The sequence below is a fragment of the Dipodomys merriami genome, unplaced genomic scaffold, assembly GCF_024711535.1.
Source record: "Dipodomys merriami isolate MVZ:Mamm:240054 unplaced genomic scaffold, mDipMer1.0.p SCAF_7, whole genome shotgun sequence".
In the NCBI taxonomy this organism is placed as follows: Eukaryota; Metazoa; Chordata; class Mammalia; order Rodentia; family Heteromyidae; genus Dipodomys; species Dipodomys merriami.
This window is the reverse complement of record NW_027206290.1, coordinates 73,485,188-73,502,378: the sequence shown is the minus strand read 5'-3', so window position 1 is coordinate 73,502,378 and position 17,191 is coordinate 73,485,188. Positions and strand designations below refer to the sequence as shown.

The following is a 17,191-nucleotide window of genomic DNA, read 5'->3' as shown; positions in this document are numbered from 1 at the left end:
CATTTTAACAGGCTTAAGTGTGGAGGACAACACTGTGTCAAGAATAAAGGAGAGGGAGCCGAGCGCCAGTGGCTCCAGCCTGTAATCCTAGCTACTCAGGAGGCTGAGATCTAAGGATCTCGGTTCAAAACCAGCCCAGGCAGGAAGCTCTGTGAGACTCTTATCTCCAATAAATCACTTGAAAACCGGAAGTAGCACTGTGGCTCAAGCAGTAGAGTATTTGTCTTGAGCTGACGAGCTAAGGGATAGCGCCCAAGCCCAGAGTTCAAGCCCCACAACCAACCAAAAAATATAAAAAATAAAAAGAATAGAGGAGAGGAAGATGGCTCAGTGGTACAGTGCTTGCCTTGCATGCATGAGGCCCTGGGTTCGATTCCTCAGCACCACATAAACAGAAAAAGCCAGAAGTGGCACTGTGGCTCAAGTGTAGAGCTCTAGCCTTGAGCTGAAGAGGTGAGGAGCAGTGCCCAGGCCCAGAGTTCAGGCCCCACGACTGACCAAATAAATAAATGTCATTTAAAAAAAAAAAGAGTAGAGGAGAAAGGATAGAAAGAAGGTACACCAACTAGGAGACTACTGTCATGATCTGAGTATATTAAGAGGATAGTCCAAATGAGGACAACAGCAAAGGAGGTGTGAAGAAGTGGCCAGAATAATCTTGCGAGAATTCAAAGTTAATGCCTATCAAACTGCTAACGACTTGGAACATGAGAAAGAGGAATTAAAGCAGTTAATATTGAATTCTCAGTGCCCAGCATACACACATGTATGCTAGTGAATAACCAGCACTTCTCTGCAGCTTGTCAAACCCCACAGTCTGTGTGTAGAGTCTCATCTTCCCACCTTAACTAATGATAGCAGTAACTTTTCTAGCTAGGATTTGAGCACTCAACAACATGTATCATGTAGGCCAAAACTAAATACTTAGCATGAGCTGAGTCCTTAAACCAACAGCCAAGTGAGGTGGGTATTTCCTGCACTTTACAGACCAAGACTCAAGACAGCACAGAGCTTGAACTTAAACTCTGACTTCTAACCACTTTACTAGCCCACACTTGTCAAATAAGTGAAGTAGTTGAGTCCCGTTCTTTCTTTTGGGCAAGTCTTTCCTGCTCTACGATTACAATTTCTCATGTGTCCAATGGGAATCACAATACACAAACCAGGTAGTGATACAAAGATGTGACACTGCATCCCACAATTGCCAACTTTAACACTGACGAAGTGCATTTTACCGAGTGCCATGGCCCTGTTGTAAAGTAGGCTTGGAAATTTAACTCTATGAAGCAGAATATACATATATATATATATATATATATATATACATACGAGTATATATATATATACATATGAGTATATATATACATATGAGTGTATATATAATATATATATATATATATGAGAAGTAAAAGTGCAGAAGTGCAGAGCTGGAGCTGGCTCTCACAACCAATCGGTTCTACACATCCCCCCCCCCCAGCCCCACCGAAAGTTTGCACCTAAGTCTGACTTCAGAACGTAAGCTCGAAAGGTCCCAGAAGAGTTGAGTGATTTCAACCTCTCGTCCCTGTCACTGAGGGACGGCCCAAAGAAGAACTTCAGATGGGGCCAAAAGATCCCACGAAACAAGGGCGTGGCACAGGGGAGCAGATCTCAGGCCGCCCTCCCCAAGAGAAATGAAAGAGGGAGGCCAGGCCCCGGACGGACGCGGCTGTAGCGCCCGTGGCCCTCGGGGGCTGCCGTAGGCCCGCGCCGCGGACCCCCTCCCCACCCCAGACGGTCGCGGGCGCTGCCACCAGTTCGCAGCCCTCCGTCAGACCTCGACCCCGACAGAGCTCGAGTCCATGCCCCAGCCCCGCAGGGGAAGGGGATCCCGCCTGGCCAGCACCAGAGTGGCTAGCACCAGCCTCCCACGGGCCGTGCCCGTCTTCCCAAGGCGAGCGGGCCGCAGGGCCTCGCTGCTGAGCCATGCGCAACGCCTCACCCCGCGGCGCCATTCCTCCGAGCTGGTCCCCGCGGAGCCGGAGCTGCGACCTGACTTCCGCTCGGGAAAGTGGCTCCGAGAGCCCGCCTCAGGGGACTTCGGGGACTTGCGGCAAAGACTGCTTGCTGGGATGGGCACTCGACACAGGTAAGTCTCGGCAGCCCCAACGGGCCTAGCGTCAAACCTGCAGCCCCCCTGGTGATTCCAGTTCTGGCGCTCTGCAGGCCTCAGAGTTCACGTGTGCGGCCCTGCGTCCCCCCCGCTCTTCGCGCACACTTGGAACCGTCCGTCCTGCAACGGTCCTATTCGAGGAGCCTCCCGGATGCGGTTGGACCAGGCCTCAGGAGGGGTGGGCTATAGACGGGGCCGCCTCTGATTGGCCAATTGCAGAGATTGGCCAACCGCTCTGTCACTCACTGGTTTCTCGGCAGCCCGGCCAGTTTTAAAGGAGCGGGAAGGCCTTGAGCCCCAGCTCATTTTCTGCATTTTTGCTAGTTGACTGGAGGAAGATAAGGTTTTTTTCTGCCCTGGCTGGCTTTGAAATGGATGGTCCTAGATCTCAGCCTCCTGAGTAGCTAGGATTACAGGCTTGAGATGCAAATGGTGTATTGAAATAGTCTCTGTTTTCAGAAAGTCAACTATTATATTTCTCAGAATTTTGCAAATTGGTTAAATATAACCATTTAAAAATAATTTTCATAAAATGAGAGAAAGCATATTGAAAACAAAATTCATAATTTCCTGATTCTCTTGTTACATTCTACTCTTTTCTGTGTATTTATGATTTATGATAGTTTATACCTATTGAACCTACCTGCTATCATGTAGAAATACACCATGGTGTGAATACTACTACACAGTTTATTTCTCAGCTTAACATTGGCAGCTTGATTTTGGCACATGACAAACAGAGCTTGATGTATTGCTTTGTTGAGTCTGGTCATGTCTACAGATTTTCCATTCTGAATAACAAAAGCTTAAAGAAATGTTCTTGTAGGGGCTGGGAAGGTGGCTCAGTGGTAGAGTGCTTGCCTTGCATGTATGAGGCCCTGGGTTCAATTCCTCAGCACCACATAAGCAGAAAAAGCCGGAAGTGGAGCTGTGACTCTAGTGGTAGAGTGCTAGCCTTGAGCTGAAGAGCCAAGGGACAGTGCCCAGGCCCAGAGTTCAGGCCTCATGACCAACAAAAAAAGAAAAAGAAATGTTCTTGTAGTATTGAAAAAACCATGATCTAATTAAGAAAAGTCTGGTTATGGAAATGTAACTTAGTAATAGAGTGCTTGCCTAGCATGTTCAATCCTCACAAAAAGAGACAAACAAAAGGCTGGGAATGTGGCTTGATCGTAGAGTACTTGCCTAGCTTCCATGAAGCCCTGGGTTTGATTCCTCAGTACCACATATACAGAAAAAGCCAGAAGTAGCACTGTGGCTCAAGTGGTAGAGTACTAGCTTTGAGCAAAAGAAGCTCAGAAACAGTTCCTAGGCCCTGAGTTCAAGCTCCACAGCCTGAAGAGAGAGAGAGAGAGAGAGAGAAAGGAAGGAAGGAAGGAAGGAAGGAAGGGAGGAAGGGAGGAAGGGAGGGAGGGAGGGAGGGAGGGAGGGAGAGAGAGAGAGAGAGAAATAGAGAAAGTGTGGGAAAGGGGAAGGGAGGGGAGGGGGAAAGGGAGGGGAGGGGAGGGGGAAAGGGAGGGGAGGGGGAAAGGGGAGGGGAGGGGAGGGGGAAAGGGAGGGGAGGGGGAAAGGGAGGGGAGGGGGAAAGGGGAGGGGAGGGGAGGAGAGGAGAACCAGAAATGGAGCTGTGGCTCAAAGTGGTAGAGCACTGGGCTCTGCAAAGGAGTTCAGGGTGAGCGCACAGGCCCTGAGGTCAAGCCCCACAACCTACAAAAAAAAAAAAAAACTAAAGAACTCTGCTATTAAACATTTATCATTGTAGTTTAGCCTGGTAAAAACATGAGCAAAATATTTTAATAGACACTTCATAAAAGAAAATATGCCAATAGGAAATAAACACAAGAAAATATGATCAACACCTTTGTAGACTACACCAGAGATATTCTACTACATACATGCAATGCAATGATCAATGCAAAAGACCAACAATATCAAGTTAGCAAGTATGTAAAGCAATTGGTATTACATACAATGCATGTGGAAGTATAAATTTGTACAACAAATTTTGGAAATGACTCAGCAATTTCCTTAAATTTCAGCCATACAGTCTACCATACATCTTAACCTTTCCATTAGAGTGTGTGTTGTTTTTTTTGGGGGGGGGCGTTGGAGGAGAGGAATTGAGATAGGAATCTCATCATGTAGATCACACTGACCTTGAAGTTGTGATCCTCCTTCCTCAGCCTCCTGAGTGCTGGGATTATAGGTGTGCACCACCAAACCTGGCCATTTGTTTTTAAGTATTAATATTTTTATTATCATTAAAAAATACATTCACAGGGCTGGGATAGTGGCTCAGTGGTAGAGTGCTTGCCTTGCATGCATGAGGCCCTAGGTTATATTCCTCAGCAGAAAAAGCCAGAAGTGGCACTGTGGCTCATGTGGTAGAGCCCTAGCCTTGAGCTGAAGAGCTGAGGGACAGTGCCCAGGCCCAGAGTTCAAGCCCCACGACAAGCAAAAAAAAAGAAAAGAAAAGAAATAATACATTCACAGGGAAGTGGTGCTGTGGCTCAAGTGGTAGAGCGCTCACCTGGAGCTGAAGAACTGAGGGATAGCGCCCAGGCCCAGAGTTCAAGCCCCCATGACCAACAAAAAAAGAAAAAAATCAAAAACATTCACAGAAGATTGCCCGACTCCAGTGTCTCACACCTGTAATCCTTGCTACTCTGGAGGCTGAGATCTGAGGATAGATTTCCAAAAGCAGCCTGGGCAAGAATGTCTGTGAGAGTCTTATATTTAATGAAATACTAAAAAAAGGCAGAAGTGGAGCTGTGGCTCAAGTGGTAGAGTACTAACCTTGAGCAAAAAATATCAGGTCCATGCCGGGCTCTGGTGGCTCATGCCTGTTATCCTAGCTACTCAGAAGGCTGAAATCTGAGGCAGCCTGGGCAGGAAACTCCATCAGACTCTTATCTCAAATAACTACTCAAAAAAGCCAGAAGTGGCACTGTGGCACAAGTGGTAGAGCGCTTGCCTTGAGCAAAAGAAGCTCGGGACAGTGCCCAGGCCCAGAGTTCAAGCCCCAGGACTAGCACCAAAATAAATAAACATATATACGTATGTATGTACACACATCTGTAATATGTGTATATTCATATGTATATATGTATATTTACAGAAAATAAAGTTCAAATTTCATTGGTTTATTTTTTGCAATATTGACTAAATATTTATAACATACATAAGAAAAAGAAAATATACAATGAGGCTATGTAGCAGTCAAACTGTTAAAAAATTAACCATAATTTTAAGTCTTCTTCCTAATTTAACCCATTCTGTCTCCTTCCCTACCCTGTAAAAGATACTCATCTTACAGATCATATTGTATCCTTGCTTCTCTTCATACTTTTACCACGTATGGTTTTTTTTTTTTTTTTTTTTTTTTTGGGTCCGGTCATGGGGCCTAAACTCTGGGCCTGGGCGCTGTCCCTCAGCAATTCAGCTCAAGGCTAATGCTCTTCCACTTGAGCCACAGTGCCACTTCCGGCTTTTTTCTTTATGTGGTGCTGAGGAATCGAACCCAGGGCCTCAGGCATGCAAGGCAAGCGCTCTACCACTGAGCCACCTTCCTAGCCCCCCACGTATGTTTTAATGCTTACAAGTATTTTAGTTTTACATTATTATAATCATTTAGCTTTTTATGTAAATGGAATTTACTGCATATTTTTCTGAGACTTTTTAATTTTAAAGTTTTATTTTTGAGACAGTCTGCTATGTAGCTCAAGATGGCCTTGAGCTCATGATCTTGCCTGAGTTTCCTGAGTGCTGGGATTAAAAGAATTCACAGTCACTCCCAGCTTTCAACCCATTCATTGTCACTGCTATATAAATATACTAGATACCACAGATGTTCATTCTTTTATGTTTTGTACTGCTAGGCAGCAACTCTGGTTCTTATACTTGCTAGGCAGGAGCTCTTACCACTGAGCCATTCTTCCCAGTCCTGATTTTTGCTGGTTATTTTTGACCTAGCATCTTGCTCCTTGCCCTAGGTGCAATTTACCTATATTATGAGTCCTATGTTGTGGGGATAACAGGTGTGCTCTACCACATTCTGCTCTTTATTAAGAAGGATCTTGAAACCTTTTCTGCCTGGCCTAGCCTTGAATCACAGTCTCTAATTTCAGCCTCTCAGGTAAGTAGCTAGGATAATAATAGGCACGAGCCACCAATCCCCAGCTATGTTCTCCTGCTGCTGGACCTCCATTTCTTATCTTGATGATTGCCACGAAGATTCTTCTATATATTCCTGATACACACATGTGAAAGTTGTACTAGAATACACTTTATTCAACTTTATTACTAATGCCAAATGGTTTTCTAAGTGTTAGTACCAATTTACACTTCCAACTGAAACATATAAGATTTATTTCTGCTCTATACTTTTGTTAAATTTAATATAAAAAGTAATATCAAAGTTTAAAAACTAAATTTCTCTCTCCATGATTTCACTCCACAAATGTTACATTGTTTTTTTGTGTCATCACTGGGGCTTGAACTCAGAGCCTGGGCAGTCTCAGTGCTCAAGTCTAGCTCTCTACCACTTGAGCCACAGCTCCACTTCCTGCTTTTGGGTGGTAAGTTTATATGAGATAAGTGCCAGTCTGGGCTGGCTTTGACTGCAATCCTCAAATCTCAGCTTCCTAAGTAGCTAGGATTACAGGCATGAGCCACCGGTACCCAGCCACAAATGTTTGAATTCCATGTTTTTCTATTTGTCCCAGTGTGTGTGTGTGTGTGTGTGTGTGTGTGTGTGTGTGTGTGTGTGTGTGTGTGTGTGTGTGTGTGTGTGTGTGTGTGTGTGTGTGTGTGTACATGCATGTATATACATACAAATATATCACTTTTGCAAATATATACTGTCTTATGTCAATAAACATGTTATTATGTGCTAACCATTGTTTGGCCATTTGATTTTTCATTAATCTTACCTATACTAAACACTAATAGACTCATTCATTCACTGTATCACTATTTACTGAGCATTACCACATGCCAGGCATTGTTCTAGGATGTTTGGATATATTCAAAGCAGTCTAAGTAAGACTGTTGATCTTCTGAAGCCTACATTTTAGTAGGAGTAAGTGGATAAACAACAATCATTTATAAAAACCTGAATTGGGGGGCTGGGAAGATGGCTCAGTGGTAGAATGCTTGCTTTGCATGCATAGGCCCTGGGTTCGATTCCTTAGCACCACATAAGCAGAAAAAGCTGGAGATGTCGCTGAAGCTCAAGTGGTAGAGCGCTAGCCTTGAGCTAAAGAACTGAGGGACAGCGCCCAGCTGTTCAGTTCAGGCCGCACTACCAACAACAAACAACAAAAAAAACCTGAATTGGGCTGAGTGAATAGCTCCATGGTGGAGCACTTAGAATATGCAAGGCCCGGGCTGGGAAGGTGGCTCAGTGGTAGAGCGCTTGCCATGCATGCTCGAGGCCCTGGGTTCGATTCCTCAGCACCACATAAGCAAAAAGAAAAAAAGCTGGAAGTGGCGCTGTGGCTCAAGTGGTAGAGCACTAGCCTTGAGCTGAAGAGCTGAGGGACAGTGCCCAGGCCCAGAGTTCAGGCCCCACGACTGGACCCCCCCCCCAAAAAAAAGAATATGCAAGGCCCTGGGTTCTATCGTAAGCACCAATAAATAACTAAATGGTATATAAGATGTTATGTGCTATGGACAAAAGAAAAAGTAAGCAAAAGGAGATCAAAGTAGGATAGAGGGGTGTTATCCATCCACCTATCCATTTTACTACCTGTGAAGCTGACAGTTTTCTAGGTGCTAGGGAGACAAGGTTTCTCCTCTTATAGAGCTAACATTCTGATAAGAGACAATCAAGCAAATGAACAAGGTCTTTGCTGGTGATGATAAAAAATACTCGGGAAAAAAAGTAACTATGGGCTGGGATGGAAAGAGATCACTTACTATATCCAGACCAAGATCACTAAATAGTTGAAAGCTTGGGCTTTCAACTGAATGAGCAGACAAAAGCAGCTGTCTCTCAAAAAATAATTGTTCTAATCTCCTCTTTGTTCCTAGGATCTATGATCAGGAAGAATTGGTGATCCCTTATGCTTCTGACAGTGATTCAGGAAGTGTAGATTTGCAGCTAAGCGACTTAGAGGGTATTAAAAAAGACTCAAGTAGTACAGATCTTACAGGTAAAAAGGGTAAAGGAATTTTTTTTTTAATGGGTGGGAAGGAAAGTCTCTCCTCTGCTTCTGCCTTGGCCCTTCTTCCTCCCCATCTCCTTCTTTCTTTCCCTAGTGCTAGAGCTGCCAAGCAGATAGTAAAACTATCTGTCCTCATGTGCATTGATCCTCCCCACTAAATTGTTATAACTTCATTGTAATAAGATGTCATCTGGTGTCTTTCTTGCAGTATTAGACTTGGAAATCCCTGACATCCCTGAATTCTCACAGGAGTCCTTCACAGATAGCCTCAGGAACCTAAATCGTGGGAGCCCCCTCAGCCAGACCAGTGTGGAGAGGCTGGTCCAGTCCATCCAGGAAGTTTTTCGTGGTAAGCTGAAGGTATGCACAGCATTCTTTTTTTTTTTTTTTAGGTCATGGGGCTTGAACTCTGGTCTTGGGCGCTGTCCCTGCGCTCTTCAGCTCAAGGCAAGCTCTCTACCGCTTGAGCCACAGCACCACTTCCAGTTTTCTAGTGGTTTATTGGACATGAGAGTCTCACAGAATTTCCTGCCTGGGCTGGCTTTGAACTGTGATCCTCAGATCTCAGCCTCCTGTGTAGCTAGGATTGCAGGCGTGAGCCACCGGCTCCTGGCTTGCACAGCATTCTTTATGAGCAATCCAGTTCATTTCTCTGTGTGAACAAATGTTTCAAACATATTATTTCTTGGGAATGGGAAGGTGACTCAGTGGTAGAGCACTTGCCTTGCATGCATGAGGCCCTGGGTTCAATTCCTCAGCACCACATAAGCAAAAAGAAAAAAGCCAGAAGTGGCTCTGTGGCTCAAGTGGTAGAGCGCTAGCCTTGAGCTGAAGAGCTCAGGGACAGCGCCCAGGCCCAGACTTCAGGCCCCACGACCAGACCCTCCCCCCCCCAAAAAAATATATTAGTTCTTTATTACAAAAATATTTGAGTTGTTTTTCTTTATGCTTATGAATAAAATTTGTGTTTACATATTTATTGATAAAAATATAAGCCATATAAAAACAGAGACAACCATAAAATATTAAAAGTCTTTTCTATCCTCAGTCAGTTGTGGGGCTTAAACTCAGGGTCTGGGCGTTGTCTCCGAGCCTCTTTGTGCTCAAGGCTAGTGTTCTACCACTTGAGCCACAGCACCACTTTTGGCTTTTGAGTGGTTAATTAGAGAAAAGAGTCTCACAGGGACTTTGCTGCCACCCAGACTGGCTTCAACATGAGATCCTCAGATCTCAGCCTCCTAGTAGCTAGGATTACAGGTCTGAGCCACCTGCTCCCAGCACTGTTAACAGTTTAATATATATGTTGTGTACAGAAATATGTATATATACATATGTGTATATTTACATATATATGCATACACACACACACACACACACACTCGGGCCTTTTCTTTCCATACAAGAACACATAATTATAGTAAAAAAAATCCTATATGGTGGTAGAAAACAAATATTCTAGGTAGATTATGAACTATATATTGTACTACTTTTAGGCTATATATTATTCCATCATTTAAATTAAATGTTTATTTGTTCATGGATCCTGTGGGAGCATGTAACAGAAAGAACTTACCTTGACCTGGGAATAAAGGAATGCCTCTCTGAGGAAGTTACTCTTGAACTCAGATCTGAGCAATGAAAGGGAGAAACTAGCAGTACTAGGACTAGTATTCCAGAAAAACAAAATCAGGTATTAATAACCTTGAGGCATAGCACACTGAGGAACCCCAGGGAACCTGGCATGTCTAAATCATGGTGATGAAGGAGATCAAGAGTGAAGGGTAAGGCTGAATAGATGGACTCAGCAGGCCATGCTGGGTCTTGAAAACATGGACAAGGATCTGGAAGTGTGTTTCAATGAAAGAGTACTAGCCTAGCATGTACAGGCCTTGGATTCAATTCTTAGTACAGGAAGAAGAAAACTGGGATAAGAATTTGGTCTTTAGCCAGGTGCCGGGTGGCTCACGCCTGTAATCCTAGCTACTGAGGAGACTGAGATCTGAGGATCTCGGTTCAAAGCCAGCCTAGGCAGAAAAGTACGTGACACTCTTATCTCCAGTTAACCACTAGAAAACTGGAAATGGTACTGTGGCTCAAGAGGTAGGTACAGTGCTTGCCTTGAGCTGAAGAGTGCAGGGATAGCGCCCAAGCCCAGAGTTCAAGCACCACGAGCTACAAAAAAAAAAAAAAAAAAAAAAGAATTTGGTCTTTAGCCTAAGAATAATTAAGTGAATAAGGAAACAGTGTTCTAGTTTATTCAACAGTACCCTATTGTCAGCCATTTTGGTTCTTTCCAGATTTTTATAGCTTGTTGGCAGATAATCCTTTTGGATTTTACTCAGTGGTGGAATATCCACCACTCAAACCCTTGCAAATGTCATTAACATATACATATTCTAGGTGATTTGTTATACCTTATATGATTTTTTTCTGGGTTAATTCCTAAATATGAATCAAAGGGTATGTACCTTTTTGTGTGTCCTGATCCTTGAACTCAGGGCCTAGACACTATTCCTGAGCTTTTTTGCTCAAGGCTAGCACTTTACCACTTATGCCACAGCTCCACTTCCAGCTTTGTAATGGTAAATTGGTGATTCGAATCTCACAGACTTTCTTGACCAGTCTGGCTTCAAACCATGATCCTTGGATTTCAGCCTCCTTAGTAGCTAGGATTACAGATGTGAGCCACCAATGCCCAGCTTCTTTTTTAAGCTCTCAATGGTTATTGTTAAATTATCCCCTAAGAATGTATATGGTTTACACACACACACACACACACACACACAACACATTCTTTCCAGTAAAATTTATTAAATCCAATTAAAGATAATTACAGTTACTCAAAATCAATTTTGTGTGTGTGTGTGTGTGTGTGTGTGTGTGTGTGTGTGTGTGTGTGTGTGTGTGTGTGTGTGTGTGTGTTTTATAGAGGATCAAAACCAGAGCCACACGCATAATAGCCAAGTAAGGGCTCTACTCCTGAGTTACATCTCCCAACCTTGCTTTTGTTTTGAAATCTTAATTATCTAATTGATAAAAAAAAAAAAAAAAAGAAGAGGTGAGAATCTTTTTATTTTTTTTTCTTGGTCGGTCGTGGGGCTTTGAATTCTGGGCTTGGGCGTTGTCCCTGCGCTCTTCAGCTCTAGGTGAGCGCTCTACCACTTGAGCCACAGTGCCACTTCCGGTTTTCTAGTGGTTTATGGGAAATAAGAATCTCACAGACTTTCCTGCCCGGCTAGCTTTGAACTGTGATCCTTAGATCTCAGCCTCCTGCGTAGCTACGATTACAGGTGTGAGCCACTGGTGCCCGGTGAAAGGTGGGAATCTTAAAAGTACAAAAATATTTTAGAGGGGCTGGGAAGGTGGCTCAGTGGTAGAGCGCTTGCCTTGCATGCTCAAGGCCCTGGGTTCGATTCCTCAGCACCACATAAGCAAAAAGTAAAAAGCTGGATGTGGCGCTGTGGCTCAAGTGGTAGAGCGCTAGCCTTGAGCTGAAGAGCTGAGGGACAGCGCCCAGCCCAGAGTTCAGGCACCACGACTGGACCCAAAAAAAAAAAAAAAAAAAAATTTAGACAGTAGCAAGAAGTATAGAGGAGTCAGAAGGTGCAGAGGCCTAGAAGCAGGAAAGGGCATCATGGAAGTTAATTTACTAGAGCTCAGAATGTCAGACAGGGCAAGAGATGATCTGAAAGGTCATGTTCTTGGTCTTGCAATTGAAAGACTATACATAGCAAGTTACTGGATCTAATGTTCGTTTGAGAAAGACGCATTTGGCTATAATTATAGAAATGGGTTGGAGAGGGACAAAACTGGAATGAAGATGCCCATTGTTAGATGGCTATCCTAGTTCGTGTGAAATATGACATCATGAAATCAGCTTTCATGTACTGAAACTTGCTTTCCAAAGAGAGTGCACCAGTTTACATCACTTATGTATAACTAGAAGAATTGTTTCAAGGGCTGGGAAGGTGGCTCAGTGGTAGAGCGCTTGCCTTGCATGCCTGAGGCCCTGGGTTCGATTCCTCAGCACAACATAAGCAAAAAGAAAAAAGCCGGAAGTGTCACTGTGGCTCAAGTGGTAGAGCGCTAGCCTTGAGCTGAAGAGCTGAGGGACAGCACCCAAGCCCAGAGTTCAAGCCCCATGACCGGACCCCCCCCCCAAAAAAAAAAAGAATTGTTTCAAATCTTTCTCAAATGGAATTATTGGTATCGTATATTTTCTCCTTTTTTTTTTTTTTTGGCCAGTACTGGGGCTTGAACTCAGGGCCTGAGCACTGTCCCTGAGCTTCATTTGCTCAAGGCTAGCACTCTACCATTTGAGCCACAGCACCACTTCCAGCTTTTTCTGTACTAAGGAATGGAATCCAGGGCTTCATGCATGGTAAGCAACCCCTTTACCACTAAACATATTCCCAGTCCTATTTTCTTCTTTATACTATGTTTTTCAATTTTTTAAATGATAAACAGATACTGGTTTTGCAATCAGAAAAAAATAGAATCTCAATACAACAAAAAGAGAATATATTCTTCAAATCAGATCTGTCCTTTTAATTTAAAAAAAGCTTTAAAGATTTGAAATAATGACTCTGTAAGGCCATTAAGAAAATTAGAATGAACTGTCTCAGAGGCCACCTTTAGGAAGCTTAATTTGGTAGTTCTCTACAGTGTGGGTAAGTAAGGACATAAAGACTAAACATGGGGGCTGGAAAGGAAGGTGGCTCAGTGGTAGAATGCTTGCCTTGAATACATGAAACCCTCAGCACCACATAAGCAGAAAAGGCCAGAAATGGTATTGTGGCTCAAGTGGTAGAGCACTAGCCTGGAGCTAAAGAGTTGAGGGACAGTACCAGGCCCAGAGTTCAAGCCCCATGACCAACAAAAAAAAAAAAAAAAAAAAAGACTAAACATGGAGGGAGCTATGGAGCACTTAGTAATCAGCCCTAAGAGAAGAGAGGTCCCAGACCAAGTAGGCTCTGTGGACAAGGAACATCATGGAAATCCCTCTGTAATTTACTCATTACTTATTGAGAAAAGACTGATACTAGGGCTAGGAATTGGCTTAGTGGTAGAATACTTGCCTAGCATGCAGGAAGCCCTGTGTTCCATTCCTCAGTACCCCATAAACAGGAAAAACCAGAAGTGGCTCAAGTGGTAGAGTGCTAGCCTTGAACAAAAGAAGCTCAAGGACAGTGCTCAAGGCCCTGAGTTCAAGCTTCGGGGCCAGCACAAAAAAAAAAGGAAAAAAAAAGATCACATATAATCATGTTCTTATCATTTCCCACAAATTCAGGGTGAACAGGCAAAGCTGAAGTTCCTAAGATCTTTGTCTTCTCTCAGCCAAACTTTACTGTATGATGAAACCACAGAGTCATTTATTCACCGTCATATAGCTGACATCGTGTATATCCTTAATGTAAGTATTGTGATTTTATAAATAATTCAGTGGCTTAGTCAAACACTTTTCAGCTGTTTCACCTGTGTTATCAGTTCCTTCAAATTATTTCCATCTGAGTCTTTTTCCATGGAGAAATACTCAGGGATGTCCCTGAAAAACATTATTCAGGAATCTACCTGAATAATGAAAAACAATGAAAAGAGGAGTCAAAAGGTGCTGTTATCCCATTTTACAGATGAGGAAACTGAGGTCTGCTCACTATTTGAGTTCACCCCAACAGCTAGCAAGAGGCAGAGCTAAAGCCTGGGGTCTGACTGCAGAGAATAAGTTCCACCATCCCATGGAACCAGCATAAATAGTAGCCAGTTAATGAGCTTGGTCTTGTTCTTGCAGGCCTCTCACTTCTCCAACCAACTCTGGCTCCTGAGTTGGTACATTCTCAACTCCCTCTAGTTTTTTCCCTCTCATGTAGGTGCTGGTACAAGAGGAGCCCCTGAATTATCTGTCCAGCCCGGTGCTCCAGGAAGTCTTGGTCACCATCACTGAGTTCAGGTGACTCCCATGTGTACCTTTAACGTGCATCCTGTTTCCACAGTCAGGGCCAATTCCAGAGTCAACAGACATGTTCCAAAATTTAACTTTTGAAAACTATTTAGGTAGGGAAAGGAAATCCAAATCCACATTTTGATTTCATATATGTTATCATCCATAACCCAAGAGATCTAGAATCACACACACACACTCTTTAAAAAAAAAAAACAAACAAGGCTAGCTTTACTTCCAGCTTTTTCTTTGCTTAATTGGAGATAAGAGTCTCACAGCTGTTTCTGCTTAGGCTGACTGAACCATGATCCTCAGTTCCTGTGTAGCTAGGAATACAGGTGTGAGCCATCAGTGCCCAGCCCCTCTAGAATCTCTTGGAGCACAGTTTTGTCCAGAGCACATTCAGTGGAAAGTGATTCCTACCCACATTTCCAAGTGTAGAGTTCTAAAGCCTCCAAAGCCTGTTGGCTGTTACTTCTCTTGGAGAACTGCAGTGGTTAAACTGATTTTTTTTTGGGCGGGGGGTGGTCAGTCATGGGGATTGAACTCTGGGCCTGAGCGCTGTTCCTGAGCCCTTCAGCTCAAGGCAAGCACTCTACCACTTGAGCCACAGCCGCTTCTGGTTTTCTGGTGGTTAATTGGAGGCAAGAGTCTCACTGACTTTCCTTCCCAGCCTGGCTTTGAACCATGATCCTCAGATCTCAGCCTCCTGAGTAGCTAAGATTACAGGCATGAGCCACCAGTGCCCAACTTTTGGTTATACTGATCTTAATGAGTTGTCTTCTGTTTAAGTTTTTTTTTTTTTTGGGGGGGGGGTCCAGTCGTGGGGCCTGAACTCTGGGCCTGGGTGCTGTCCCTCAGCTCTTCAGCTCAAGGCTAGTGCTCTACCACTTGAGCCACAGCACCACATCCGGCTTTTTTCTTTTTGCTTATGTGGTGCTGAGGAATCAAACCCAAGGCATCATGCATGCAAGGCAAGCGCTCTACCACTGAGCCACCTTCCCAGCCCTTCTGTTTAAGTTTTTAACTCGATTCAACTTATTGTGTCACAAAATAACATTTGGCAGGACATACTGTTATGTTTTGGGTTTTTTTTTTTTTGCACATGTAATTTGATTTTATTTATGGGTAATACTTGGAGTCAAAAATCCATAAAGGCAGAAAATATATCAGTGGAGAGGGGGAATGTGGAGGGACTGCAAATGGTGATGAAATGTTCTGAAATTAGATAGTGATGATAATTACACAACTCTGATTTACCACATTGACAGGACATACTTTGGAAATTTTTGATTTCCCTTTGTGGCTGAGCTGTGGAAGGGCCTGGAAACCCAGTGTGTTCTTGGGGAGACACTCCTAACAGACTGATCAACGATGTTATGATTTATCTCTTCCATCAGAATGGTACACCAGCCAGCTTACCTGCTAATCCATATAAAATCAATCTGTTTTCCTTTTTCTTTTTTTTTTTGCCAGTCCCTAGGACTTGAACTCAGGGCTTGAGCACTGTTCTTGAGGTTCTTGTTTTTTTTGGTTTTTTTTGGTTTTTGGTTGGTCATAGGACTTGAACTCTGAGCCTGGGCACTGTCCCTCAGCACTTCAGCTCCAGGCGAGCACTCTATCACTTGAGCCACATTGCCACTTCCAGTTTTCTGCTGGTTAATTGGAGATAAGAGTCTCACAGACTTTCCCACCCAGGCTGGCTTTGAATCATGATCCTCAGCTTTCAGCCTCCTGCATAGCTAGGATTACAGGCATGAGCTACCCGTGCCTGGCTGCCCTTGAGCTTCTTTTGCTTAAGGCTGGCACTCAACCACTTAAGCCACAGTGCCACTTCTGGTTTTTTCTATGTATGTGGTACTAAGGAATCAAACCCAGGGCTTCATTCATGCCAAGCAGGCACTCTACCACTAGGCCACATTCCCATCCCCCAATCTGTTTTCTCAACTTACTCTTCCCAAACTGTCTTTTCATAGTTACCAAGATGTCCATCTACTGCTTGACTCAGAAGATAGAGATGACCTGCTCAATCTCATCGTCAAAATTTTAATCACTCTGCCTTCTGTAGACATTCTTATCCAGCTGCAGGGGGCCAGGCAAAGTGGGCTCCACAACACAGAGGTAATGCCCACTTGGCTGTGTTAGCTTCCCATCCATAGGTTCAGCTCGGTTCCCATCCATAAGTTCAACCTTGGTCAAGATTAACCAAAATAATTTAATCAACCAAATTAAATTAAATCAAATTAATTAAATTAACCAAAATTAAATTAACCAAATATATCAGGCACCCATGGCTATATTCCTAGCTACACGGGAGGCTGGGATCTGAGGATCATGGCTGCTATCTAGCCTAGGCAAACAAATATGAGAAACTCTTATCTCCAACTAACTATATAATCCATACTCATATATAAACACTGAATGCATGCGTGCATTTGGTATGTATTTCTTTTTGGGGGTGAGAGGGGTTCAAGACTGGGACTCAAACATAGTACCTGATTCTTTCACTTATTGGCTCTACCAACTGAGCCATGCCTCCAACCTTGTATACCTTCATTATTTAATGGTATTTTCATCTTTTAAGATACATTCCCAGTTGAACTTATTTCACTCCACTATTAACTAATTAACCAAATAAACTTTTAACAATAAGTGTTCCTTCCTTCCTTAATCTTGTGTGTTCTCTCATTTTTTTTTGCTTTGCTTTTGGCTTTAAAATAAGGTAGTAGTAGTCGTGTGTGTGTGTGTGTGTGTGTGTGTGTGTGTGTGTGTGTGTGTGTGTGTGTGTGTGTTAAAATGCATATTTATTTTGGCTATTATATGAGACAGGATCATGCTGTGTGGCCCAGGTAGCCATGAACCTTGTGATCCTTCTGTCCCACCCTCCAAAGTGCCTAGATAGGGCTGGGATGTAGCTCAGTGGCAAAGTGCTTG

General features: G+C 43.6%; 2 protein-coding genes across 4 annotated transcripts in view; one reads left to right on the top strand and one right to left on the bottom strand.

Moving 5' to 3' along the window:
- Positions 1-2,062, bottom strand: part of Rpn2 (ribophorin II) — a 54,261-nt gene extending 52,199 nt beyond the window's left edge. For both annotated transcript variants that reach the window (XM_070007265.1, XM_070007266.1), the window contains exon 1: positions 1,982-2,062. In XM_070007265.1, coding sequence (XP_069863366.1) covers positions 1,982-1,994 — 13 coding nt within the window. In that variant the 5' untranslated portion in view covers positions 1,995-2,062. The remainder of the gene's footprint in view (positions 1-1,981) is intronic.
- Mroh8 (maestro heat like repeat family member 8) overlaps positions 1,814-17,191 on the top strand; it is a 57,068-nt gene continuing 41,690 nt past the window's right edge. Inside the window, exons 1-6 of one of the 2 annotated variants that reach the window (XM_070007263.1) lie at positions 1,814-2,128; positions 8,186-8,307; positions 8,528-8,679; positions 13,610-13,732; positions 14,187-14,266; positions 16,234-16,378. In XM_070007263.1, coding sequence (XP_069863364.1) covers positions 1,842-2,128; positions 8,186-8,307; positions 8,528-8,679; positions 13,610-13,732; positions 14,187-14,266; positions 16,234-16,378 — 909 coding nt within the window. In that variant the 5' untranslated portion in view covers positions 1,814-1,841. The remainder of the gene's footprint in view (positions 2,129-8,185; positions 8,308-8,527; positions 8,680-13,609; positions 13,733-14,186; positions 14,267-16,233; positions 16,379-17,191) is intronic. The other variant, XM_070007264.1, reaches the window with a different exon arrangement.